This window comes from Hordeum vulgare, chromosome 2H (genome assembly GCF_904849725.1).
Source record: "Hordeum vulgare subsp. vulgare chromosome 2H, MorexV3_pseudomolecules_assembly, whole genome shotgun sequence".
Classification (NCBI taxonomy): Eukaryota; Viridiplantae; Streptophyta; class Magnoliopsida; order Poales; family Poaceae; genus Hordeum; species Hordeum vulgare.
Genome location: NC_058519.1, coordinates 443,095,742 through 443,122,639, shown reverse-complemented (window position 1 = coordinate 443,122,639; position 26,898 = coordinate 443,095,742). Strand labels below are relative to the sequence as shown.

At 45.1% G+C, this 26,898-nt stretch overlaps 1 protein-coding gene across 1 annotated transcript; it reads right to left on the bottom strand.

Annotated features, from left to right (window-relative positions):
* Nucleotides 1–2,126: 2,126 nt before the first annotated feature.
* Nucleotides 2,127–5,094, bottom strand: LOC123430225 (serine carboxypeptidase-like 45). The gene is made up of 10 exons (XM_045114106.1): nt 4,796–5,094; nt 4,243–4,344; nt 3,975–4,070; nt 3,762–3,854; nt 3,595–3,674; nt 3,202–3,489; nt 2,984–3,117; nt 2,782–2,874; nt 2,564–2,681; nt 2,127–2,418 (listed from the first exon to the last, which is right to left on the bottom strand). Exons 1-10 carry the CDS (start codon nt 5,043–5,045, stop codon nt 2,266–2,268), a joined length of 1,407 nt encoding a protein of 468 aa, XP_044970041.1. The 5' UTR covers nt 5,046–5,094; the 3' UTR covers nt 2,127–2,265.
* Between the last annotated feature and the right edge of the window lie 21,804 nt (nt 5,095–26,898).

Sequence of the window (26,898 nt, the reverse complement as noted above, 5' to 3'; positions counted from 1 at the left end):
TACTTCCAAGAAAAATACATATTATAATCTTATTGTTGGGGATATGCAAATCCCCATTGAGGTAACCTAGTGATATACAAAAATTCCTCGGTTTCATGTTTGTCGAAAACGAAAGTTAATAAGACTTGATCAACCTTATTAATGGATCATTTTCGAAAGACATGTGATTGATGAATTGAGTATTCACAACTCTCTGTACCCCAAGTTTATTCTCTGTTCCCTTAGTCAAAGAAAAATAAAATGCCATGATTACTTAGTTTGATAGGGCTTGATCCCTAGTATCCACTATTTTCTAAGATTGATGTTACTATGACTTTGTTATGCTTAATGTTTGTCACTAGGGCCCGAATGTCATGATTTCAGATCCGAATCTATTATGTTTCTTGAATATCAGAGTGATTTGGATCCTATCTTGCAAGTTGTAGTTACCTATTACGTGTCTTGACTCGCATACCCCAATGCAACAATAATTGGGATTCTCTCATGTTATTGCCGTAGTTTGAGGAGTTCATATATTCACTATGTATTAATGCTCTGTTCCGGTTCTCTATTAAAAGGAGGTCTTAATATCCCTTAGTTTCCAATAGGACCCGCTGCCATGGTAGGGTAGGACAAAAGATGTCATGCAAGTTCTTATCGCAAGCACGTATGACTATATACGGAATATATTCCTACATTATATTGATGAATTGGAGTTAGTTCTGTGTCACTCTAGTGTGTAACTGTTACATGATCAATGTCATCTAAATCATTATCCATCACTGATCCATGTGTCTACGCTTTTACATGTACTGAATCTTGCTAAGTTACTACTATTGTTGTTGTTATCCTTGTTATTGTAGTACTATCATTTGTTGTGCTACTAAATCCTTGGTGCACAGAGATATCCCACGTGCGGTTAAATTGACAACTCAACTGTTACAATCAATAAATATGTTTTGGCTCCCATTGTGTCGAATCAATAAATTAGAGTGAAATACTATCCGTGAAGACTGACGCGATCCCCTATACTTGTGAGTTATCAATTAGTACAACTCTCGTATGTACAAAACACATGAATATGTTAATTCTTAGCGGCACTTTAATATTCCAAATATGCAATGATCTCGAAAGAGGACCAGAGTCAATTAAATCCATATACATTGATTTCACTAAAAAGTATCATTCGTAGATAATTTCGAGTGAATAATATCGAGCTGGTCACAGAGTTGAACATCCATCAATCGTGTGACCAATTGCATCCAGTAATCCCAACGTTCTCCAACTAGAGATCGTCCGAATTGGATGTTAAGAGGTACCGCATGTAATATTGTAACAATATAATCTTTCTTACGTTATATAATATTATATAAGGACGTGTATTGCAGGGCTAAAGACGTATCCTCAAGCCACGTGTCCTCCTAGAATCTGGTTGTGATACCATTGCAACTAAAAACCTCACCCGCTAAAAGAAGGTTACCCTCATCTTCATTAACCCCTTTCAAAAAAGTGAATCATTAGGTCTAGCAGTGACCTGGGTCAATATCTTTGAATGTAAGTATTTATTTCTCAAGATTTGTACCCACATCCTTTTAGTCTGAGTAGATAGTCTGTATAACCACTTGCTAAGTAGGCATCTATTCTTTACTTCTAAATATTCAATCCCTATACCCCTTGGTGTTTAGTTCTGCAAATAATCTTAGTTTCCAAACAAAATGTAGATCATCTTAGTTGCGGTCACGGCCTGCATATTTTTTCTTCTTGGCAATGTGAATCTACACATACGACATTTTGATTGTACACAGCAAACCATGCTCCCAGTAAATTTCAGTCGTGTGGTACAATTTCATTTTTTTTTTGCGAATCCGTGTGGTACAATTTCATTTCCATAGTGCTTTTCCCGGTATGACGGCAAAGGTAGCAACCGAGTAAAATTCAGTACTCTGCACTGAAGAAAACACAGACATCACCTGTGATTCTCCAACCGAATTCGCATACATTTCCAGTGCACCTCCACGCCTTGCGAAGTTGCGATATACTCTCTCATTCATCATTATAAGATGGTTTATTGTATCTTTTTAAATCAAATATATATACACATGTTTTAATGTGTTTATTAACTTATTTTAATTTGTATATAGTTCGTATTAAAATATTCAAAACATCTTATAATAATAGTGAACGGAGAGAGTAACTGATTACACTTGCGAATACCTTTTGATTGGATTCCCAACCTTGAAAGACGATTGACGCTACTACTACTCCTAGATAGTACTCCAATTGAGGTCACTCGAACGATTCTGGCAGCGGCCGGCTGGCGAGGAAAGCTCTGAAGAGCACGAGGGACCTCTCCGGCTGCGAGAAGGGCGCCTCGTGCGACGCTCCCCGGATGGTCGCGAAGGACAGAACGTCGCCGAACACCTGCGTCCATCCACCAACCTGCACATCCCGGAGAAGATGAGAAGAACGCTTCAGTTTCAGTTTCGCCACCAGAGCCATGGCTTGAGCTTGACATAACGAATTAACGATGGCCTGCCACTATTATACATTTATACTCCAAGGATGGAGATGGACCGGAGCTCACCTGCTTCCCTTGGAACCAGACCCGGTACGGCACCGTTGCGTTCAGCCGGAGCCTCTTGGCCAGGCGGTGCACCAGCGTCCTGCTGCCCGTCAGGGGGATCACCGAGTCCTGATCACCGCTGCGGACAAAGACCCACGAGCACAGACATCAGGCCAGGTTCTAAACTGACACCCTTGCCGTGGCGAGTTTGATTGATACAACTATATTCGGTTCTTTACCTGTAAACTAGCACCGGAATGCCGGACTTGACAAGTGCGCCGACGATGTTGATGGTCGGGATCTGTAGGTCCAGCTGTTTGTATTCAAGAACACTGTATTGGGCAGCAAACACTTTGTGAAATCACAACCTTTCTCAAGGAAATGCAACTATGTAGCAGATACAGATAAAAGCCCTAACAAATGAGACAGGCAACTTCACACCTGCTGCAGACCGTCCACTTGGGCACGCCGTTGAGCTGAGCGTGCATTGCCTTTTGCACATCTTTTCGGTTGAGGTAGTTCATTGTCTCATCCTCGACGCACACGTCGAGCTCCGTGTTCACTTGATCCGTAGACTGCGAAGAATTTGTCCGTCAATGACAGTATGACACGGTTACATCTCCTTATATAATAGCAGAGATAATGCTGAAAAACGATACCTTTGAGTGTGGGGTGAGGATTTGGGACTGCATCAAAACTGAGGAAATGCAGACGTCCAGGGTGACATCGTACTTATCGACAAATCTGCTAGTTTCTCTGGTCACTTGGCTCATCACCCTGTCGCAAACCGAGCTGATGGAGCCGTGGTAATACTCGCTCACATACCGTGAATAGTTGCAAACCGTCGTGAAGACGTTGTAAGTTGAATCCGATATCAGCCCATGTGACCAGAAGAACTCGGCTCTCGAGTTGAAGTCAGTCGAGAATTCGAGAACAGGATTGCCCAACTGTTGGATCAACGAGGGAAAAAGAGAGCAAGTTTATACACTATAAATTGAGGAGGCTTCCTTTCGTAAACATATCTTTGTAAGATTTGTAAATGGAATACTTACAGCAATGCCTTTGAGATTGAACAGCTTCTCCTTGTCGTTGAATTCAACCATGCGCTGCCCTAGTTGCGGAACATAGTGACCTTAAAAGTGATCATCATTGTAGTTAGAAAACATGAAGGGATGAATTCAGAATGGACCAACAAGGTGAACAAGAAGAATGGCTCTACCAGCATAGCTCTCTCCTGCGACGTACAAGTCCCTGCCCTTGTACTGTGGGAACTTGGCAAACCAGCCTTCCAAGAATCTTAGATTGTCCCTGGCTTCAAAATTTAGGGCCAACATATTTTAACCCCTCAAAAAGGAATAACCTTGAAGGTTAATCCTACACAGAAAATAATAATGACACGGAGTACAAAATTTTTGAAGCATGGAGATCACACCTGTCATGCTGTCACCAACACCCCCATAGAAGGAAGGATCAGTGGAGTAGGAGAAGCCCACCCCTGCAGGGCTCTCCAGATAGAGCATGTTGGCTTCTGAAACAAGGCAACAGATATCAAGAAGAGCAATTCAATTGTGGTAAAAATTCCTGTGAGCTTTCTTTTTTCTTGCACCAACGAAAATAGGACCAACAAAAAAGAGGACGAATCAAAGGCACCTAGAGGCTGCTTTTGTGGATGCAACTTTTACAAGAGACAAAATGCCCACCTTTGTTCCAGCTATACTCATTGCTCACAAGGGCATTGCCACTGGGCCTGAATGGCCCATTCTCTGAAAATGCTCCCACCCCCACAGATGAACATCCGGGTCCTACACAAAGCACACATGCATAGACATCATCAGAACCCCTACGACAAAGAGACAAAGGAATCTTGGTAATAAATAAGGCGAGATCCCCCCAGCATTAATACCATTTCACGATATTATGCAGTCAATCCTAACAAAAACACATTCTACAACAAGAACATCAAAATTTAAAACGTAAAAAGTCCCCTTCCATCAACAGTTGGGACACTTAGTATATATCTTCTTTCAAGAATCCAATTAGGAAAAGTTATCTTTTCGATGTATGATCCAAGTAAAAGTCCTTGGCTGCAGGCGCATTAGCACAGAAAAATCTACTCTCTCTCTCAACATTTGTTAATTTTCTTTACCCTCTGGCTCTGGCCTACTCACACTGTTCTTCCTCGTGTGATCTCCTCAATACCAATAATGCAATAAGATGAAACAGTGGGAAGCTTGTGGCAGCCACTAAATTTACCTCCATTTAACCAGAGGACGAGGGGCTTGGTGGCCGGATCTAGCTCTGCCTCGGCGAAGTAGTAGAAGAGCGACCTCTTCCTCACGGCGTCCACCTCCACGTATCCGGAGTACTGCGCGAAGCTCACCGGTGGCTGCCCCGGCAGCACCGTGATCTTGTCCTCCACCATGGCCATGGAGAGGCAGCCATTGATGATGAGCAGCACAGCAGCTGCACAAACCACCGCGGCAACGGAGGTGTCCGGGTGCATGTTGTTGCCTGAGCTCGAGAGAGAGAAAGAGAGAGAGAGGGGAGAGAGAGAGAGGGGGGGGGGGGGGGGGGGGGGGTTGAGTGAGTGAATGCTGCAAGGTGGGAGGTGAGAAATGATGTGTGGCAATAAATAGGTTTGACAGTACCACAGATTATTTTGAACTATTATTTTCTTAATCTTTCTATCCAGCTTGTCTGGATGGTTAAATGCTGTTAATGAAAATAGTAATTTGCTTTTCATAACAATGGGATCTGTTCTAAAAAAGTCTGAGGTATTTCGAGGTGCGGAAATTGCTAAGTAGGCAAAAGTATGAACAGGTTTGTAGCAACTTCAGCCAGACAGTCGCAACGGATGCGTTTTGTTCGTATTTTATCTATTTAAATATCATGTCAGCTTTTTTTTCTATTTGAATTTTTCATCCGTGTAGTAGGCTTACAATCATTTTTGATTTTCTTTTTGTTACATATGTTTCAATAAAAATATAAGTAAACAATAAACTGTCTCAAATATATTTGAAAGTTCAATAAAAATATAAATATTGCTTAGTTTGAGAACTACATTGTCACACCCTGTTTTCACTTTGCCTCAACTGTAGTCTTTTCAAATTTGGAGTTTATTAAAACGTTTCAAGAAAATGCTATGAGTGTCATGATTGTCATTGATTGTATGTATGTTTGGGTGTGTGGATCTAAAAATAATTTTTATAACATGTTTTTTTTATAAAAATCCTTCTCATTTTGTTAATTTAAAAACCTTGCTTTGGGGTTTGCACTACAATTCCCTGATTTCAAGGGGGTGCCTTTACCCAAAGATTATATTCTGATTTTAGCACTGTTATAACTTTTCAAAATCATGAAATAATTATTTTATAAAATATTTTTCTATTTTATTTGCATGTCCTTTTCTGAGCCAGAAATGATATTTCTGGATGGAAAATTATTTTTCTACCTTACAAAAACTTGAGAAAATTTGGAAATACTGAGAGGACATATATTTTTCATACATAAGGTTTTCAACCCCTATTTATGTTCAAAATATTTGAGAAAATATTTGAAAACCTATTCTGTCTGTTTTGACCTTTTGAAATATTTTCAAAGGAAATATTCTCAATAAATTTCCAGAAACTTCTACAATGTTCCCCAAGCTATATTCGGTGAGCATACCAAGTTTCACCTCATTCCAAGGTGGTTTGGTTCACCAAATAATCCTAAAACCCTCCCTGGCCAGATTCAAGTTGGAGCAACTCTACATTGCAAAGTTCGTCCAAATGGCCTAAAACTTTGCAGGACTGTTCACTACCCCGAATAAGGAGTTCATGCAAATAATTGGTTTTGTGGGGATTAATTTGCTCACCTTTCCTTTTAAGAAGGCATAACTGTTCATTTGGGGGTGTTTTCAAGTTTACATTGTCAAACTTGTCCAATGAAGCTCAAATTTGGTAGAGCCTCCTAATATTGCCTAAAACCCAATCTTGTTAACTTTCAGCCTCATTGGAAATGTTTAGCTATCCCAAACACAGATCAAACACCTTGAGCTAGATTGGTCAAACATCATCTAGCACTCACTACACCCACTCCCTTCATTCCAAACTCCCACCACAGGTTGCCAACACCACTCCTCAACTTCAGACGAGTGGCCCATCCTTAGTTCGATGTGGGTAAGCCAAAATCACCAATTTAGTTTCTGGTTCAAAGCTGACAGCATCTCTTAAAGCACCCTCCTTTGACCAGCCTTGCTCTTCTCGGTTCCTAGTAACCAAGGGGCATCTAAGTCACCCCCAGACACACCAGATAGGGCCAAAGTACGATAGAGCGCGCCAGCATGCCGTGACATGCCAAAATTGCGCTCTGGATGCGCTACAGGGCGCACCCGAGTGAAGGGAGGCTAACCCTAGCCGGTTCTCACCTCACCTCGATGTATCACCACGTCCCCGACAACCATCCGACTCAGGGCAGCCTCAGGGCCTGTTGGGGAACGTCGCATCGAAAACAAAAAATTTCCTACGCGCACGAAGACCTATCATGGTGATGTCCATCTACGAGAGGGGATTTCCGATCTACGTACCTTTGTAGATCGTACAGCAGAAGCGTTAATAAACGCGGTTGATGTAGTGGAACGTCCTCACATCCCTCGATCTGCCCCGCAAACCGTCCCGCGATCCGTCCCACGATCTAGTGTCGAACGGACGGCACCTCCGCGTTCAGCACACGTACAGCTCGACGATGATCTCGGCCTTCTTGATCCAGCAAGAGAGACAGAGAGGTAGATGAGTTCTTTGGCAGCGTGACGACGCTCCAGAGGTTGGTGGTGATCTAATCTCAGCGGGGCTCCGCCCGAGCTCCGTGGAATCGCGATCTAGAGGAAAAACCGTGGAGGTATGTGGTCGGGCTGCCGTGGAAAAGTTGTCTCAAATCAGCCCTAAAACCTCCGTATATATAGGGGGAGGGGAGGAGCCTTGCCTTGGGTCTCAAGAGACCCCAAGGGGTTCGGCCGATGGGGGGGGGGGAGGAGGATTCCTCCTCCAATCCTAGTCCAACTAGGATTGGAAGGTGGAGTCCTTCCCTTCCTTCCCACTTCCCTTTTTTTCTTTTCTCTTTGATTTTCTTATCTCCTGCGGAGGGGCCTCTCTGGGCTTGCCCACCAGCCCACTAAGGGCTGGTGTGGCACCCCTAAGGCCTATGGGCTTCCCCGGGGTGGGCTGCCCCCCCGGTGAACTCCCGGAACCCATTCGTCATTCCCGGTACATTCCCGGTAACTCCGAAAACCTTCCGGTAATCAAATGAGGTCATCCTATATATCAATCTTCGTTTCCGGACCATTCCGAAAACCCTCATGATGTCCGTGATCCCATCCGAGACTCCGAACAACATTCGGTAACCAACCATACAAGATCCCGCAACTTACACTAAGTCACATTGCTTGATAGGCTTGTGTGTGATGTTGTATTACCGAGTGGGCCCCGAGATACCTCTCCGTCACACGGAGTGACAAATCCCAGTCTTGATCCATACTAACTCAACGGACACCTTCGGAGATACCTGTAGAACATCTTTATAGCCACCCAGTTACGTTGTGATGTTTGATACACACAAAGCATTCCTCCCGTGTCAGTGAGTTATATGATCTCATGGTCATAGGAATAAATACTTGACACGCAGGAAACAGTAGCAACAAAATGACACGATCAACATGCTACATCTATTAGTTTGGGTCTAGTCCATCACATGATTCTCCCGATGATGTGATCCAGTTATCAAACAACAACACCTTGTACATAGTCAGAAGACCCTGACTATCCTTGATCAACTGGCTAGCCAACTAGAGGCTTGCTAGGGACGGTGTTTTGTCTATGTATCCACACATGTATCTAAATCTTCATTCAATACAATTATAGCATGGATAATAAACGATTATCTTGATACAGGAATTATAATAATAACTTATTTATCATTGCCTCTAGGGCATAATTCCAACAGTCTCCCACTTGCACTACAGTCAATAATCTAGCCCTCACATCACCATGCGAATTACATTGTAATAAATCTAACACCCATACAGTTCTGGTGTTGATCATGCTTTGCCTGTGGAAGAGGTTTAGTCAGCGGGTGTGCTACATTCAGATCCGTGTGCACTTTGCATATATTTACGTCCTCCCCTTCGACGTAGTCGCGGATGAGGTTGAAGCGTCGTTTGATGTGTCTAGTCTTCTTGTGAAACTGTGGTTCCTTTGCTAAGGCAATGGCACCCGTGTTGTCATAGAACAAGGTTATTGGATTCAGTGCGCTTGGCACCACTCCAAGATCCGTCATGAACTGCTTCATGCAGACACCCTCCTTAGCCGCCTCCGAGGTAGCCATGTACTCCGCTTCACATGTAGAATCAGCTACGATGCTTTGCTTGGAACTGCACCAGCTTACCGCACACCCATTAAGAATAAATACGTATCCGGTATGCGACTTAGAGTCGTCCGGATCTGTGTCAAAGCTTGCATCGACGTAACCTTTTATGGCGAGCTCTTCGTCACCTCCATACACGAGAAACATCTCCTTAGTCCTTTTCAGGTACTTCAGGATATTCTTGACCGCCGTCCAGTGATCCACTCCTGGATTACTCTGGAACCTACCTGCCATACTTATGGCCAGGCTAACGTCCGGTCTAGTGCACAACATTGCATACATGATAGAACCTATGGCTGAAGCATAGGGGACGATGCTCATATGCTCTCTATCTTTATCAGTTGCTGGGCACTGAGTCTTACTCAATCTCGTACCTTGTAAAACTGGCAAGAACCCCTTCTTGGACTGTTCCATTTTGAACCTCTTCAAAACTTTATCAAGGTATGTGCTTTGTGAAAGTCCTATCAGGCGTTTTGATCTATCCCTATAGATCTTCATGCCTAGAATGTAAGCAGCTTCTCCTAGGTCCTTCATAGAGAAACTTTTATTCAAGTAATCCTTTATGCTCTCCAAAAACTCCACGTTATTTCCAATCAGTAATATGTCATCCACATATAATATTAGAAACGCCAACGAGCTCCCACTCACTTTCTTGTAAATACAAGATTCTCCAACCACTTGTATAAACCCAAATGCTTTGATCACCTCATCAAAGCGTTTATTCGAACTCCGAGATGCTTGCACGAGTCCATAAATGGATCGCTGGAGCTTGCATACTTTGTTAGCATTTTTAGGATCGACAAAACCTTCGGGTTGCATCATACACAACTCTTCCTTAAGGAAACCGTTAAGGAACGCCGTTTTGACATCCATCTGCTAGATTTCATAATCGAAAAATGAAGCTATTGCTAACATGATTCTGACTGACTTAAGCATCGCTACGGGTGAGAATGTCTCATCGTAGTCAACTCCTTGAACTTGTGAAAAACCCTTTGCCACAAGTCGAGCTTTCTAAACGGTCACATTACCGTCAGCGTCAGTCTTCTTCTTAAAGATCCATTTGTTCTGAATAGCCTTGTGGCCCTCAGGTAGTACTTCCAAAGTCCACACTTTGTTTTCATACATGGATCCTATCTCGGACTTCATGGTCTCCAGCCATTTGTTGGAATCCGGGGCCACCATTGCTTCTTCATAATTCGCAGGCTCATTGTTGTCTAACAACATGATTGATAAGACGGGATTACCGTACCACTCTCGAGTAGTACGCGGTCTCGTCGACCTGGGAGGCTCGATAGGAACTTGATCCGGTGTTTCATGGTCATCGTCATTAACTTCCTCCTCAACCGGCGTCGCAATGACATGGGTTTCCCCTTGCCCTGCGCCACCATCCAGAGGGATGAGAGGTTCAACAACCTCATCAAGTTCTATCTTCCTCCCACTCAATTCTCTTGAGAGAAACTCCTTCTCGAGAAAAGCTCCATTCTTAGCAACAAACACTTTGCCCTCGAATTTGAGATAGAAGGTGTACCCAACTGTCTCTTTCGGGTAACCTATGAAGATGCACTTTTCCGCTTTGGGTTCCAGCTTTTCAGGCTGAAGCTTTTTGACATAAGCATCACATCCCCAAACTTTAAGAAACGACAACTTTGGTCTTTTGCCATACCACAGTTCGTATGGTGTCGTCTCAACGGATTTTGATGGTGCCCTATTTAAAGTGAATGCAGTTGTTTCTAATGCATAACCCCAAAATGATAACGGCAAATCGGTAAGAGACATCATAGATCGCACCACCTCCAATAAAGTATGATTACGACGTTCAGACACACCATTACGCTGTGGTGTTCCAGGCGGTGTCAACTGTGAAACAATTCCACATTGTCTTAAGTGAGCACGAAACTCGAAACTCAGATATTCACCCCCACGATCAGACCGTAGGAATTTGATCTTCTTGTTATGATGATTTTCAACTTCACTCTAAAATTGCTTGAACTTTTCAAATGTTTCATACTTGTGCTTCATTAAGTAGACATAACCATATCTACTCAAATCGTCAGTGAAGGTGAGAAAATAACGATATCCGCCGCGTGCCTCCACGCTCATCGGACCACACACATCGGTATGTATGATTTCCAACAAGTCACTTGCACGCTCCATTGTTCCGGAGAACGGAGTTTTAGTCATCTTGCCCGTGAGGCATGGTTCGCACGTGTCAAGTGAATAAAAGTCAAGTGACTCCAAAAGTCCATCGGTATGGAGTTTCTTCATGCGCTTTACACCAATATGACCTAAGCAGCGGTGCCACAAAAACATGGTGCTATCATTGTTAACTCTTACTGTTTTGGTCTCAATGTTATGTATATGTGTATTATCACTATCAAGATTTAATATGAACAATCCTCTCACATTGGGTGCATGACCATAAAATATATTACTCATAGAAATAGAACAACCATTATTCTGTGACTTAAACGAGTAACCGTCTCGCAATAAACAAGATCCAGATATAATGTTCATGCTCAACGCAGGCACTAAATAACAATTATTCAAGTTCATAACTAATCCTGATGGTAACTGAAGTGAAACTATGCCGACGGTGATTGCATCAACCTTGGAACCATTTCCCACGCGCATCGTCACTTCATCTTTCGCCAGCCTTCGCCTATTCCGCAGTTCCTGTTTCGAGTTGCAAATATGAGCAACAAAACCGGTATCGAATACCCAGGCACTACTACGAGAGCTGGTTAAGTACACATCAATAACATGTATATCAAATATACCTAATTTTTCTTTGGCCGCCTTCTTATCAGCCAGATACTTGGGGCAGTTGCGCTTCCAGTGACCCATACCCTTGCAATAATAGCACTCTGTTTCAGGCTTAGGTCCAGCTTTGGGTTTGTTCGTTGGATTGGTAACAGGTTTGCCGCTCTTCTTTGAATTACCCTTCTTTCCTTTGCCGTTTCTCTTGAAACTAGTGGTCTTATTCACCATCAACACTTGATGTTCTTTACGGAGTTCTGACTGTGCGACTTTCAGCATCGCAAACAACTCGCCGGGTGACTTGTTCATCCCTTGCATGTTGTAGTTCAACACAAAGCCCTTATAGCTTGGCGGCAGTGATTGAAGAATTCTGTCAGTGATAGCCTCTTGCGGGAGTTCAATCCCCAGCTCAGCTAGACGGTTTGAGTACCCAGACATTTTGAGCACGTGTTCACTGACAGACGAATTCTCCTCCATCATGCAAGCATATAATTTATCGGAGGTCTCATACCTCTCGATCCGGGCGTTCTTCTGAAAGATAAACTTCAACTCCTGGAACATATCATATGCTCCATGATGCTCAAAGCGACATTGAAGTCCCGGTTCTAAGCCATATAAGACTGCACATTGAACTACTGAGTAGTCCTCCTTACGTGATAACCAAGTGTTCTTAACATCTCGGTCAGCCGTAGCGGGTGGTTCATCTCCTAGCGCAGCATCAATGACATCATCCTTTTTCCCAGCTTGTAGGATCAACTTAAGATTACGAGCCAAGTCTACAAAGTTGCTTCCATCATCTTTCAACTTAGCTTTCTCTAGGAACGTATTAAAATTCAGGGTGACTGTCGCGTGAGCCATGATCTACAACACAAATATATTCAAAGTGGACTTAGACTATGTCCAAGATAATTAAAGTTTAGTTTAATCAAATTACTTGCTAAACTCCCACTCAAAAAGTACATCTCTCTAGTCATTTGAGTGGTTCATGATCCAACTCTACTAGCTCAAGTCCGATCATCACGTGAGTTGAGGATAGTTTCAGTGGTAAGCATCCCTATGCTAATTATATCAACTATATGATTCATGATCGACCTTTCGGTCTCATGTGTTCCGAGGCCTTGTCTGCAGATGCTAGGCTCGCCAAGCTTAACACGAGTGTTCCGCGTGTGCAACTGTTTTGCACCCGTTGTATATGAACGTTGAGTCTATCACACCTGATCATCACGTGGTGTCTCGAAACGACAAACTGTAGCAATGGTGCACAGTCGGGGAGAACACAATTTCGTCTTGAAATTTTAGTGAGAGATCACCTCATAATGCTACCGTCGTTCTAAGCAAAATAAGGTGCATAAAAGGATTAACATCACATGCAATTCATAAGTGACATGATATGGCCATCAGCACGTGTTTCTTGATCTCCATCACCAAAGCACCGGCACGATCTTCTTTGTCACCGGCGCCACACCATGATCTCCATCAACGTGTCTCCATCGGGGTTGTCGTGCTAATCATGCTATTACTACTAAAGCTACATCCTAGCAATATAGTAAACGCATCTGCAAGCACAAACGTTAGTTTAAAGACAACCCTATGGCTCCTGTCGGTTGCCGTACCATCGACGTGCAAGTCGATATTATCTATTACAACATGATCATCTCATACATCCAATATATCACATCACATCGTTGGCCATATCACATCACAAGCATACCCTGCAAAAACAAGTTAGACATCCTCTAATTGTTGTTGCATGTTTTACATGGTGACCATGGGTATCTAGTAGGATCGCATCTTACTTACGCAAACACCACAACAGAGATATATTAGTTGCTATTTAACCTCATCCAAGGACCTCCTCGGTCAATTCCAATTCAACTAAAGTTGGAGAAACCGACACTCGCCAGTCATCTTTGAGCAACGGAGTTACTCGTAGCGATGAAACCAGTCTCTCGTAAGCGTATGAGTAATGTCGGTCCGAGCCGCTTCGATCCAACAATACCACAGAATCAAGAAAAGACTAAGGAGTAAAGAAAATCGCACATCACCGCCCACAAAAACTTTTGTGTTCTACTCGAGAAGACATCTACGCATGAACCTAGCTCATGATGCCACTGTTGGGGAACGTCGCATGGGAAACAAAAAATTTCCTATGCGCACGAATACCTATCATGGTGATGTCCATCTACGAGAGGGGATTTCCGATCTACGTACCTTTGTAGATCGTACAGCAGAAGCGTTAATAAACGCGGTTGATGTAGTGGAACGTCCTCACGTCCCTCGATCCGCCCCGTGAACCGTCCCGCGATCCGTCCCACGATCTAGTGCCGAACGGACGGCACCTCCGCGTTCAGCACACGTACAGCTCGATGATGATCTCGGCCTTCTTGATCCGGCAAGAGAGACGGAGAGGTAGATGAGTTCTACGGCAGCGTGACGGCGCTCCGGAGGTTGGTGGTGATCATATCACAGCACGGCTCCGCCCAAGCTCCGCGGAAACGCGATCTAGAGGAAAAACCGTGGAGGTATGTGGTCGGGCTGCCGTGGCAAAGTTGTCTCAAATCAGCCCTAAAACCTCCGTATATATAGGGGGGAGGGGAGGATCCTTGCCTTGGGGCTCAAGAGGCCCCAAGGGGTTTGGCCGATGGGGGGAGGAGGATTCCTCCTCCAATCCTAGTCCAACTAGGATTGGAAGGTGGAGTCCTTCCTTTCCTTCCCACTTCCCCTTTTTTTCTCTTTGATTTTCTTATCTCGTGCGCAGAGGCCTGTCTGGGCTTGCCCACCAGCCCACTAAGGGCTGGTGTGGCACCCCTAAGGCCTATGGGCTTCCCCGGGGTGGGCTGACCCCCCGGTGAACTCCCGGAACCCATTCGTCATTCCCGGTAACTCCGAAAACCTTCCAGTAATCAAATGAGGTCATCCTATATATCAATCTTCGTTTCCGGACCATTCCAAAAACCCTCGTGATGTTCGTGATCTCATCCGGGACTCCGAACAACATTCGATAACCAACCATATAACTAGAATACGCATAAAACAACATCGAACCTTAAGTGTGCAGACCCTGCGGGTTCGAGAACTATGTAGACATGACCCGAGGGACTCCTCGGTCAATATCCAATAGCGGGACCTGGATGCCCATATTGGATCCTACATATTCTATGAAGATCTTATCGTTTGAACCTCAGTGCCAAGGATTCATATAATCCCGTATGTTATTCCCTTTGTCCTTCGGTATGTTACTTGCCCGAGATTCGATCGTCAGTATCCGCATACCTATTGCAATCTCGTTTACTGGCAAGTCTCTTTACTCCTTCCGTAATACAAGATCCCGCAACTTACACTAAGTCACATTGCTTGCAAGGCTTGTGTGTGATGTTGTATTACCGAGTGGGCCCCGAGATACCTCTCCGTCACACAGAGTGACAAATCCCAGTCTTGATCCATACTAACTCAACGGACACCTTCGGAGATACCTGTAGATCATCTTTATAGCCACCCAGTTACGTTGTGACGTTTGATACACACAAAGCATCCCTCCGGTGTCAGTGAGTTATATGATCTCATGGTCATAGGAATAAATACTTGACACGCAGAAAACAGTAGCAACAAAATGACACGATCAACATGCTACGTCTATTAGTTTGGGTCTAGTCCATCACATGATTCTCCCAATGATGTGATCCAGTTATCAAGCAACAACACCTTGTACATATTTAGAAGACCCTGACTATCCTTGATCAACTGGCTAGCCAACTAGAGGCTTGCTAGGGACGGTGTTTTGTCTATGTATCCACACATGTATCTAAGTCTTCATTCGATACAATTATAGCATGGATAATAAACGATTATCTTGATACAGAAATTATAATAATAACTTATTTATCATTGCCTCTAGGGCATAATTCCAACAGGGCCCCCTTCTCCCCCTCTCTACTGACTCACGTGACGCGTGTCCGTGTGCCCGATTCGGTTAGTAGGGCGCGGCCCCGCAGCACGCGCGCACAAAGTCCCTGCTCCTCCCGTTGAGTCTCTGGAGTCTCAAACCACGTCTACGAAAACCGTGGTTTCGGCCCCGAGCTCTCTCTCCCTCTCCTGCAGCCATGGTGAAACCACCGGCGCTCTCCGGCTCGGTCCACCATTGCTGGCCTATAAATAGGCCCTCCCCCTTCACTCCAGCACCTCACCCATTTCCTCCAGACCCTCAATCGAGCCCCTAGCCACTCCACTTGAGCAAGGAGAGCCCCGGTGCTCGAGATCGACAAAGGCGCCGCCGCTTCGGAGTTTCGTCGATCTCGGGCTACAGGTCGTCTCTCGTGCTCCTCTCACCTCCTCCATGACCGTAGTGAGCTCAAGAAGCTTCTCCACCTCTCCCCCGAGCTTTTCCCTGCCCGTAGCAGCCATCTCTACCACCACATGAAAAGTCTCCATCGCGGCCACGTCATCGCAGGTGACTCAGGTCCTCCCCGTCGGTCCTTCTGCCCACACCAGGTAGGCGGTGATGCCACGGTGCCGTTTCTGCATTCACCTGGCCACGAGGGCGTCGGAGCCGCCGCTGGCGTGCCTCCCCTCCCCTTTGTCCAAAGGTGGAAGACGACCCCGACAGGTAGGCACCACCCGTCGGCGGCCTGTCTCACCCCCTCTCTCCCCTCTCTGCTGCTGATCGCAAGGGCCCGCGCGTCAGTTTTAAACCTGATGGCGCCCGTGCGCCTGGGCTGCCGGTTGGCCAGTCGGGCCAGCCGAGCTGCTGGCCGAGCTAGGCCAGGGGCTGAGCCCTTTTCTTATTTTCTTTAAACTCAGTCTTTAAAAAAATTACAAGATTAAATATTTAGTTAAATTCAAATATTTTCCACCACAATTTCTCTAAAAAAATGTAAAATTTGTTAGTTCTGTTGTATGAATTTTTGCAAAGACTTTTATGCACAACTTTAATTAAAAAGCTTAGTTAGGTATTTTTAGCTTGTGTTAATGAAGCTTTAAAAATACATTTTTACCTCAAAAACAGAAATTGACAATTTTAAAACTAAAGTATAATTATCCAGAATAGGGTAACATTTCTAATATAATTTTGTGCTTTGTTTTTGAGTGTGCTTATTATTATTATTACGACGATAGATCACTCGTTTGACGAAGGACTTGGACCCGAAGACCTGAAGACCTCGGATACCTAGATGATCAAGGCAAGCAGCCCTTTGACCATGTTTGAGAAAATGTTTTATGCATGACATGTTGATTACTTTATTCCGATGCATGTAGTTAGGATTAGTTGGTACACCCCCGTATGGTGATACCGATGGCTCCTCTAGAGCACTTGCAGTAAACATGACCTTACCATCTATGAGGGTCACGTTGATAAATGTTGACAAGTAGACAGTAGTGCTACGCATAGGATGAGCATATGCATGATGATGGTAAAGCAAAGGTGATATCAAAGGTTTTACGAAAACCCCGTCGGGTGCCACTAATGCCCGAGGATGATGGTGTTGAGTTGGATGACCACTTGAGAAAGAAGTGGTATACCGGAAAGGTTTCGTGCGACTGGTTTCGGAAATGGGATTAGATTTATGATGTGTCGACCGTCCCAACCTTACATGTGCGACCACGATACCCCTTTATGGGATAGGGCTTTGTTGATTACTTTGGTCGGTGCTAGCAAAGAGCTCGCATTACTAGTGCGCTAGAGTGATATGTGGTCACTCTCATGACGGGGTCGTGCCAGGTATGTCGACTATGCCGTTTTTACGTGTTCCGGGCACACCATTGGTCCCCGCATGGATGATACGGTCTAGAGTTGGTGCTCGTAAGACGTACATCATGTGTCGTGGTTTTGTCACGGCGGATGTCCTCGTGAAAGGACTTAGTGAAGGAGACATCGCACCTTGGTGGCGACTCAAAGGGAGTGAGCGGAAGCGAGACTCAGATTTACCCAGGTTCGGCCCCTCGTGTGGAGGTAAAAGCCTACGTCTTGCTTTGTGTATATTGATGGTGGATTCGATTAGATGGAGGGCGTAACTCGCCTTATCTAGCTCTCGATGATTTCTAACTTTTCTATCTACCTAGAGACTCGACTTTATATACAGGTCCAGGCCCTAGGGTTTACAAAGTCCTGGCCACGTTACAAATCGTGGCCTTCCATATCTCTAAGTCGCCGTGTTTGGCAAGCTAGGGAAACTCCTTGGCGACTTATCTTCTTCATCAATCCTGAACCGCCATCTAGCTCATGGGCCCTGGCAGCCTTCTGACAAAGATCTCCCAACACGCCTCAGGCCTGGGCCAAGGCTTATATTGACCATGTATGTATGAGTCGCCGCTTTCCTGACCCGTCCCAATAGGGCGGGTCATACCGCAGGTAATATCCCCAACATTAGGCCCCAGTTTGACTTGAATTTATTCACGCCAACAGACCTTTACTATTATCTTCGGTGACTCATATCACCTCCTCTTTCCTTCAATGAGTGAAAAGCCGCCAGCTTCCTCAATTTGCTTGAGTCGCCAGATCATTTGTCGATGACGTCACCTTCTCCACTATTCCCGGAATTCTGGTGACATCACTTTCCAACGGAGGGCATCACCTTCTCCTTATCCTGTCATCCCAAAAAATTTAGGCGCCATCATCTTCGGTTTTCTATCTTGCCCTAGGCCTTTAAATAGCCGCACGGGAGTGGGAGGGCACTGCCACCTAACCCCATTTCTTCCGTTCGGCCGCATCATCTTCTTCAAGCCCGTACCTCGACCACCTCGTCGCCGCCGAAGCCCCATCGTAGGTCGTGGTGGTCCAGCTGCTTCCTGAGCCAATCGAGGGTGCGGTCGCCGTCGCGGGACTTCCTCAATCTTCGCCCGGCATCTCCTCCTTCCTTAAGCTAAATATCCTTCTTCCATTAGGAGTAGATCCCGAACCTTTGCAGTTCTTAGGGAAGCACCAGAGCTCCACAAACACCGTATCCCCTTGCCTTTTAGGCCATCCGGATACGGTATTGTAGATACATATATGTAATGATAGTCGCGATAGTTCTTGTCATGTTCCCCAACGATTCGTCGTTCCTCCTGTGTTGCTCATAGATCTATACACCATTTTTCGTAGTGTTCTTTTGCAATCTTAGTATTCGATCCTTCGGCCAGCATCATTTTCTCCATCGGAATCACCCGTAGATCCATAAATTATCGCTTGATGTTGAAAACATGTTTGTCCTCAATCGAGAATATTCCGAAGGAAAACTTTTAGAGCCGTAACCCGCCTCCTTTCTCCATGGCGAGTTATAATATCCTTGTAGATACATCTTCGATCATTTAGTTGGCGAGTTGCCACTCCGTAGTTCCTGACAGTCCGCCCTGCTCTTTCTTTTTGTAGTTATGGGCACCATCTCGAAATGCAACTGGCTGCCAACAGAGGTCAATGATGCTTATCTTGATAAATTTGTGAAAACGGGTAACCTAGATCCAAAGTAAATCATCGGGTGGCGGACTGCCTTCGGGGAAACAATTCCCCAACCCGCCGAAGGGGAGATAGTCGTGTTTGCTCATCACCTCGAGCGAGGCTTCAAGCCACCCGACTCAAAGTTTTTTAGAGATGCCCTACATTTCTTCCACCTTCATCCTCAAGACTTGGGACCAAATTCCATCAGTAACCTTTGTCAGTTTCAAGTATTTTGTGAGGCTTATCTACAAATAGAGCCCACCGTGCTGTTGTTCCGGAAGTTTTTCTATCTGAACCGCCAGACAGAGTTTTCCCATGGATCTAGCTTAGAGCTGGGTGGAGTCAGTATTCAGCGGCATCGTGAATGCGGGTTTTCGGCTGTCACATTACCTAGTCATCCCAAAGGCTGGGAAAAGACTTGGTTCTACTGCCGAGACACTTCTTCATCCAACGAAAACCCTCTTTGAGGCTTCAGGGAAGATCGCCTACCTATGGACTTCGAGTTGCCCGAAAAATTGACTGAAGAAGAGGAGGCCACACTCGTCCCTATCTTTGGTAAGCTGAGGGCCCTTACCACCATCGGTCTTATAGGGATTGATCTGATCCACTGCTGGGTAGAGTGGAGGATTCTGCCCTTAAGTCGCCAAAATGGTTTGATGTGTGAGTATGATGGCGGCTTGAACCACCCCCAATGCTTTTACAATGTGAGGCTCTTGGAAAAAGACATTGTTGATATCATAAAGTCTCTATGTGGCGAACCTATTGAGAATTAATCCAAAATTGGGCTCAAACCCTTTTGCATCACCAACCCGGCTCCAGAGGTAAACAACCCGCTTCCAATGTAACCTTTCCATATACTCATTTATGTTTCTGATCTTGAGCCTTTCATCATGTTTAATCAGAGGGATTCAACAATTTGGACCCGGAGAACTAAGACAACTGTCAAGAAGACAACAAAACCCCCCTCCAAGATGAAGAAGAAGATCAAAGGCAAAGCTGCAGTCAAAGAGTCATCAGTCGTTAGCGAGTCTCGGGCCATTGAGGAACAATCAAAGGTAAAATTTCTCGTCTTTATTGCTTCATTCTGACTTGCACTTATGCTTTACCGCCTTTGTTCATAGGATGATGACTATGATTGCCAAGATGAAGATGTCGAGGTAATTTCCGTTTCTTCGACCCAACTTCTTCTCTCCCCAAGCCGGCCAGGCGAATTTGTAAGAAAGTTCCCATGTCTCACCCGGATGCTCATCTTGACCCCAATTTCCTTTTGAATAAGGCGAGTTACACACCTAAACGTCATACTCGAAGCCATTCTGGATACCTAGTGTCCAGCTTACCCAAGAGAACAACTGGTAGAAAATGGTTAAGTGAGGTATGTTTCCGCGAGCATCTTTCCCTTCTTGTTTAAGATATTCTCGCAATTTACTCAAACCTTGCTCATCAGGTTTCACCTCCTTCATCTAGCGATTCAGCCATGTCGATTCTCCCCGCAATGATTCGTGTTCAGGAGTAAGTTTCTTTACTAACATGTTCTTTCAATCATCAATGTCTTTGTTCCAACATTGGTACCTTTGTTTCTCAGAGCGCAAGCAAAGAAAAGGAGAACATGCGACTCATCTTCAGCTCCCAAAGCGGCTGAAATGTCTGGTAAAGGTACCTCCATCCCAAAGGCTCCAAAAGAAATACCTGAAATCCAGGGCAATATTTTTGATGATATTCCTTATATCCAGGTCGATCCTTCAATCCCTCAAAAGGAGGTGATTGAAAACATCAACCCGCCCAGTCCTGCCAAGGCGCCTGAAGATCCAGACGCAGTCATTGTTACTGGTACTGGTTATTCTAAGCCTGCAACCGCGGTGTTAACCAAACACACATCAAAAGATGGCCAAACATTTGCAGAGAAGGATATCACCAAGCTGAAGCTTCCTCATTATGAAAAATTGGAGTTTGAAGAATTATATTCTGGTTTTGTGAGCCGCCTGTAAATAAGCCGCGAGATGGAGAAAATCCTGGCCAACTTGATGCGAATCAAACATGAGGTCTGACATCTTTATCTTTGTTAATATATCCTCCCATTAGCCCTCGAAAGGACGGGTCATCCATGATGAATCATTGATACCCCAGAAGTATAGGGGATCGCAACAGTTTTCGAGGGTAGAGTATTCAACCCAAATTTATTGATTCGACTCAAGGGGAAGCGAAAGAATATTCTCAAGTATTAGCATTTGAGTTGTCAATTCAACCACACCTGAAAGATTTTGTGTCTGCAGCAAAGTATCAGTAGCAAATTAGGGTGATAGTAGCAGTAGAAACAGTAACTAGTAGCAGCAAAGTAACAGCAGTAGCAACAGAGTAACAGTACCAGCAGTAACAGCAGTAGCGGCAAAGTAACGTAGCAAGGACTAGTAGGAAAAGAATCGTAGGCATTGGATTGGTGATGGATGATTATGCCAGATTCTATTCATCATGTAACAGTTGTAACACAGAGAGATAAGTAACTAGCTCCCGTTCGTTAATCTAATGTAGGCATGTATTCCGTATGTAGTCATACGTGCTTAGGGAAAAGAACTTGCATGACATTTATTGTCCATCCCTCCCGTGGCAGCGGGGTCCTAATGGAAACTAGGGATATTAAGGTTCTCCTTTTAATAAAGAACGGACCAACGCACTAACACTTGGTGAATACATGAACTCCTCATACTATGGTCATCTCCGGGAGTGGTTCCGTCTATTGTCACTCCTGGGTTGCCGGGTCATAACACATAGTAGGTGACTACAACTTGCAAGATAGGATCTAAAACACACATATATTGGCGACAACATAATAGGTTCAGATCTGAAATCATGGCACTCGGGGCCTAGTGACAAGCATTAAGCATGGCAAAGTAGTAGCAACATCAATCTCAGAACATAGTGGATACTAGGGATCAATCCCCGTCAAAACTAACTCGATTACATGATAGATCTCATCCAACCCATCACCGTCCAGCAAGCCTACGAGGAGATTACTCACGAACGGTGAAGAACATCATGGAATTGGCGATGGAGGAAGGTTGATGATGACGATGGCGACGATCTCCCCTCTCCGGAGCCCAGAACAGACTCCAGATCTGCCCTCCCGATGAAGAACAGGAGGTGGCGGCGCCTCCGTATCGTAAAACGCGATGAATCCTTCCTGATTTTTTTCCGGACGAAACGGACTATATAGAGCTGGATTGAGAGGCGGTGGAGCGTCGTGGGCTCCAGAAGCCTGCCAGGCGCAGCCAGGGGGGCCCGCGCCTGGTGGGCTTGTGGGCTCCACGCTCCACATCCTCCGCTGATTCTTGCGCCAGTATTTTTCATAAATTCCAGAAAAATTCTCCGTAAATTTTCAGGTCATTCCGAGAACTTTTATTTCTGCGCAAAAACAACACCATGGCAATTCTGCTGAAAACGGCGTTAGTCCGGGTTGGTTCGGTTTAAATCATGCAAATTAGAGTCCAAAATAAGGACAAAAGAGTTTGGAAAAGTAGATACGATGGAGACGTATCAATCGTAGTTTTGTATCATTCAGCAATGAGTAGCCCCCAAGGGCCGGGTCATCTTTGTAGAGATGAGCCGGATGTTAAACTTATATTGGCAAAGAACAACTTCAACCTGTAGCCCCCAAGGGCCGGGTCATCTTTTGAAAGATGGGCCGGGTCTTGAATCTTGTATTTGGACATAAAACTTCTTCAACCTGTAGCCCCCAAGGGCTGGGTCATCTTTTCAAAGATGAGCCGGGTCTTGAATTTGTAATTGAACATAAAATTTCTTCAACCTGTGGCCCCTAAGGGTCGGGTCATCTTTTGAAAGATGAACCGGGTCTTGAACTTGTAATTGAATATAAAATTTCTTCAACCTGTAGCCCCCAAGGGCCGGATCATCTTTCAAAAGATGAACCGGGTCTTGAACTTGTAATTGAATATAAAATTTCTTCAACCTGTAGCCCCCAAGGGCCGGGTCATCTTTTGAAAGATGAGTCGGGTCTTGTATGAAGGTATGACCTTAAAAGAATTGAGTCATACATTAGCCCCCAAGTGTCAGGGATGTTTATTGCAATGGTCCTGAAACTTGCTTCCCCAATGTTTTGTTGCAGGAATCCTTGACTCGGGCCGACTCAACCGTGGTCGGCTTAAAAGAAAGCTTAGCTGAACAACAGGATGCTCGGGCTAAGTTTGAAGAAAAATTTCGTCTTGCCCTTTCTGACATGGAGAAGATGAAAGCCGAACACAAAAGGTTTGAACATAAGGCGCATGCTGAGCAAGCTGCCGTCTTGAAATGGGCGGAACAAGCCGAAGAAGAGCTAAAAGCCGCTCTTCAAGAACTCTTCGGCTTGAAGCATCATATCTCCAATAGACCCAAGCTATATTTGGTAAGGGTCAATTACCTTCTTCCAAAAAGTGCTGCAAAGCATATTGCAAATGCTAATTATCTTGTTTTGCCACTCGTAGGTCCACGAGCCGCCACCCTGCAGAATGACTGCATTCTGAAGCTGAAAGCAATTTATACTTTAACACATCAGTTATACAGGGGTGGCATGATGACCATGAAGGTCGTGATGGCCAACAGGGAACCCATAAGATCCATCAAGCACATGCTGGGTTGCTTGCCAACACTGCCACCCCAGATAGAGGAGTTAAAAAGGTGAGCCTCCCGTAAAGGAGCACTAACCACCCTAAGCCGGTGTTTGGCCTATGCCCCCGAACTTAAGCCGGAAGAGGTAGCCGGTGGCTTTCCAGAATTAAAGGATGACGCGTCAAATTTCACAGAGCAGGACTACCACTATTGTGTGAAAGAGTCTCGTTTTCCTGCGACTCAACTAGCAGTCAGCCTGGACTTAGGCAAATACTAGGCGGCTTATGATGAACACAACAAAAGGGTGACTCTTCCATCATATGAAGTCACCAGCCTGACTCCACGACACCGTAAGAATCATTTCGACTTTGACATTGATCTATCCACCATCTTGACTGATGAAGACGAGTTCGTTGCCTTGACCAATTGGAATTGGAAATTGGGTGACTTACAGATCGATGATGGCGAAAGCTCGAGGCAGGGTAACCCGGAGGCGGCTTGAACCAAATTCTCATGAAGTTTATCCTCCAAGAATATTTTGATCCATTTCTGTCCGGGATATGATTCTTGGTATGGCCTGCTGAGCCATGTAATAGGCTTAGGATTCAGGAAAACAGTATGATAACCGTACCTTGTGATTGTGTTTGGAAGTTTTAGGCTTCATTAATATGAATCGACTTTCCCAAAGCTTTGTCATGTTTTGACAAAAAGTTATTTGCCCTGTTTATCAGAGAAAAAACAATAGGCCGGCTCAGTGAGTCGCGACGGGTTATAGTTTTTTTATGAAACCTTTGGGCGATGCCACAAAGATAGTCATAAAGTTCATCGGCTCGATGAGTTGCGACGAGATAGGACGAGTTTGCAAAACTCTAGTGCTACCCCAAGAGGGCTTTTGCAACAACCCAAGTTGTTTAGACCGGCTGATCAGGCGCGAGTCAGGCTTCAGTGAAGCAGGTTCAGTGAACCCATGGTTTGTCTATTTTCGATGTGCCGGCTCTCGACGGTACCTTTCAGTTTTAACCAAGGCAAGTTCAGGGTCCAAAAGTGGATTGACTCGCCAAGAGTACATGGGACCATAGGGTGAGTTGCCAAACACACGGTCCAGTATGACCATTGTAATGCGCTAATTTTTCGCTAGCCAAGAGGGTATTCAGGCTGAACTCAGTGAGTGGAAGCCCCCAAGTGACCTATGATTAGGGAAAAGCCAGACATAGGATTGCAGAAGCGTATACGCTCTTACTGCAAAACGACTTGGGAGCTAGTAGCCCCCAAGTAAGCCGGCTTAATTCTCAAAATCATATAAGGTGCCCATGTTTGAACCGTGTAGCGTGGCAACTTTGGTCCTCTTTGGCCTATCAACATCCAGTTTTGAAATAAGCGCAACGTGGTGACTTATGCTCTTTGATGCTGATAGCGTCCATGTTTGGACGACTTATGGAACAATAAAGACTCATGCTTTCAAGAAGCTGAAACAGCAAAAGACCCCGAAGTTCGTGGGCGTCGGCTTTGTTGCTTTATATAAAATAAGAGATTACAAAGTCAAAATTGTAAACATAGGTAAGGAGCCATTGGCTCTAAGTATAGTATGGCTGCAAGTGGGCGATGTTCCATGGGCGGGTTGTCTCAACCTCTGTTGTTGGCCTATCTGGGCGAAGATCCACGAAGTAATATGACCCGTTGTGGAGATTCTTGCTGACGACAAAAGGTCTTCCCATGGAGGGGATAACTTATGCATACCAGTATGGTCCTGAATCAACCGGAGCACCAAGTCACCCTCTTGAAAAGCTCGGCTCTTGACTCGGCGGTTATGATAGCGTCGCAAGTCTTGTTAATAAATTGCTGATCGCGACGCGGCCAAATCACGCTCCTGCTCCAAGGCGTCCAACGAATCTTGACGTGCTAGCTCGTTGTCTTGTTCCACATAAGCGGAAACTCGTGGTGAGTCGTGTCTGATGTCACTTGGTAATACTGCCTATGCTCCGTAGACCAGGAAAAAGGGCGTGAAACCAGTAGACCGATTAGGGGTGGTTCTGATGCTCCATAAAATTGAATGCAATTCTTCAACCCAACATCCCGGAGTACGTTCCAGAGGTACCATAAGTCAGGGCTTGATTCCTCGCAATATTTCTTGATTCGCCCTTTCTGCCTGTCCATTGGACTCGGGGTGTGCAACTGCAGAAACATCAAGACGGATGTGCTCCTTTGCGCAAAACTCTTGCATGGCGCCTTTGGATAAATTAGTACCATTATCAGTAATAATACTATGAGGATACACGAAGCGAAAAATCAACTTCTTGAGGAATTTGACGGTCGTGTCTGCATCACAGCTGCTAACCGGCTCTGCTTCAACCCACTTGGTAAACTTGTCAACTGCCACCAAGAGGTGAGTCTTTTTATTGGACGACATCTTGAAAGGACCAACCATGTCCAGCCCCCAGACCGCAAACGGCCATGTAATTGGAATCATCCGTAATTCCTGAGCCGGCACATGCATCTGACGTCCAAATTTGTGACAACCATCACATGTTCTAACTATATCCTCAACATCTGCATGAGTTTTCAACCAGTAAAACCCATGCCTAAAGGCTTTGGATACGAGAGAGCGTGACCCAGCGTGATGACCACAGTCACCCGCATGTATCTCGTTAAGAATCGCACACCCTTCCTCAGAGGAGACACACCTTTGAAAAACTCCAGAAGTGCTTCGCTTGTGTAACCCGCCTTTATGTATAACCATGCACTTGCATCGACGGACTATTCGGCGAGCCCACAACTCATCAGAAGGTAACTCGCCTCGTGCCAGATACGCTATGTAGGGGATTGCCCAATCCGGGGTAGCACGGAGAGCCGCCACAAGTTGAGACTCAGGATCAGGAACCGCTAAGTCTTCCTCTGAAGGCAATTTTACTCATGGGTTATGCAATGCATCCAATAACACGTTAGGGGAAACCGACTTACATTGTTAACCGAGTCGTGAAAGAGCATCCGCTGCCTCATTAAGTCGATGATCAATGTGATCCACCTGATAGCCATGAAAATGACCCGCCACGTTCGACACAGCACGCCTATAAGCCGCCATCAAGGGATCTCTGGAATCCCACGTGCCAGAAACTTGTTTTTCTACTAGATCTGAGTCGCCCAAACATCTGACTCTGCTGAGGTTCATCTCTTTGGCGATTCGATACTCCGCCGC

What these genes read in the sequence shown, in the direction of transcription:
- LOC123430225 (XM_045114106.1), bottom strand. Translation starts at nt 5,045, where the DNA reads ATGCACCCGGACACCTCCGTTGCCGCGGTGGTTTGTGCAGCTGCTGTG. An exon ending in CGCAGGAGAGAGCTATGCTG is followed by an intron (nt 3,675 to 3,761) that starts GTAGAGCCATTC and finishes ATCACTTTTAAG; the next exon opens with GTCACTATGTTCCGCAACTA. An exon ending in AAGTGGACGGTCTGCAGCAG is followed by an intron (nt 2,875 to 2,983) that starts GTGTGAAGTTGC and finishes TGCCCAATACAG; the next exon opens with TGTTCTTGAATACAAACAGC.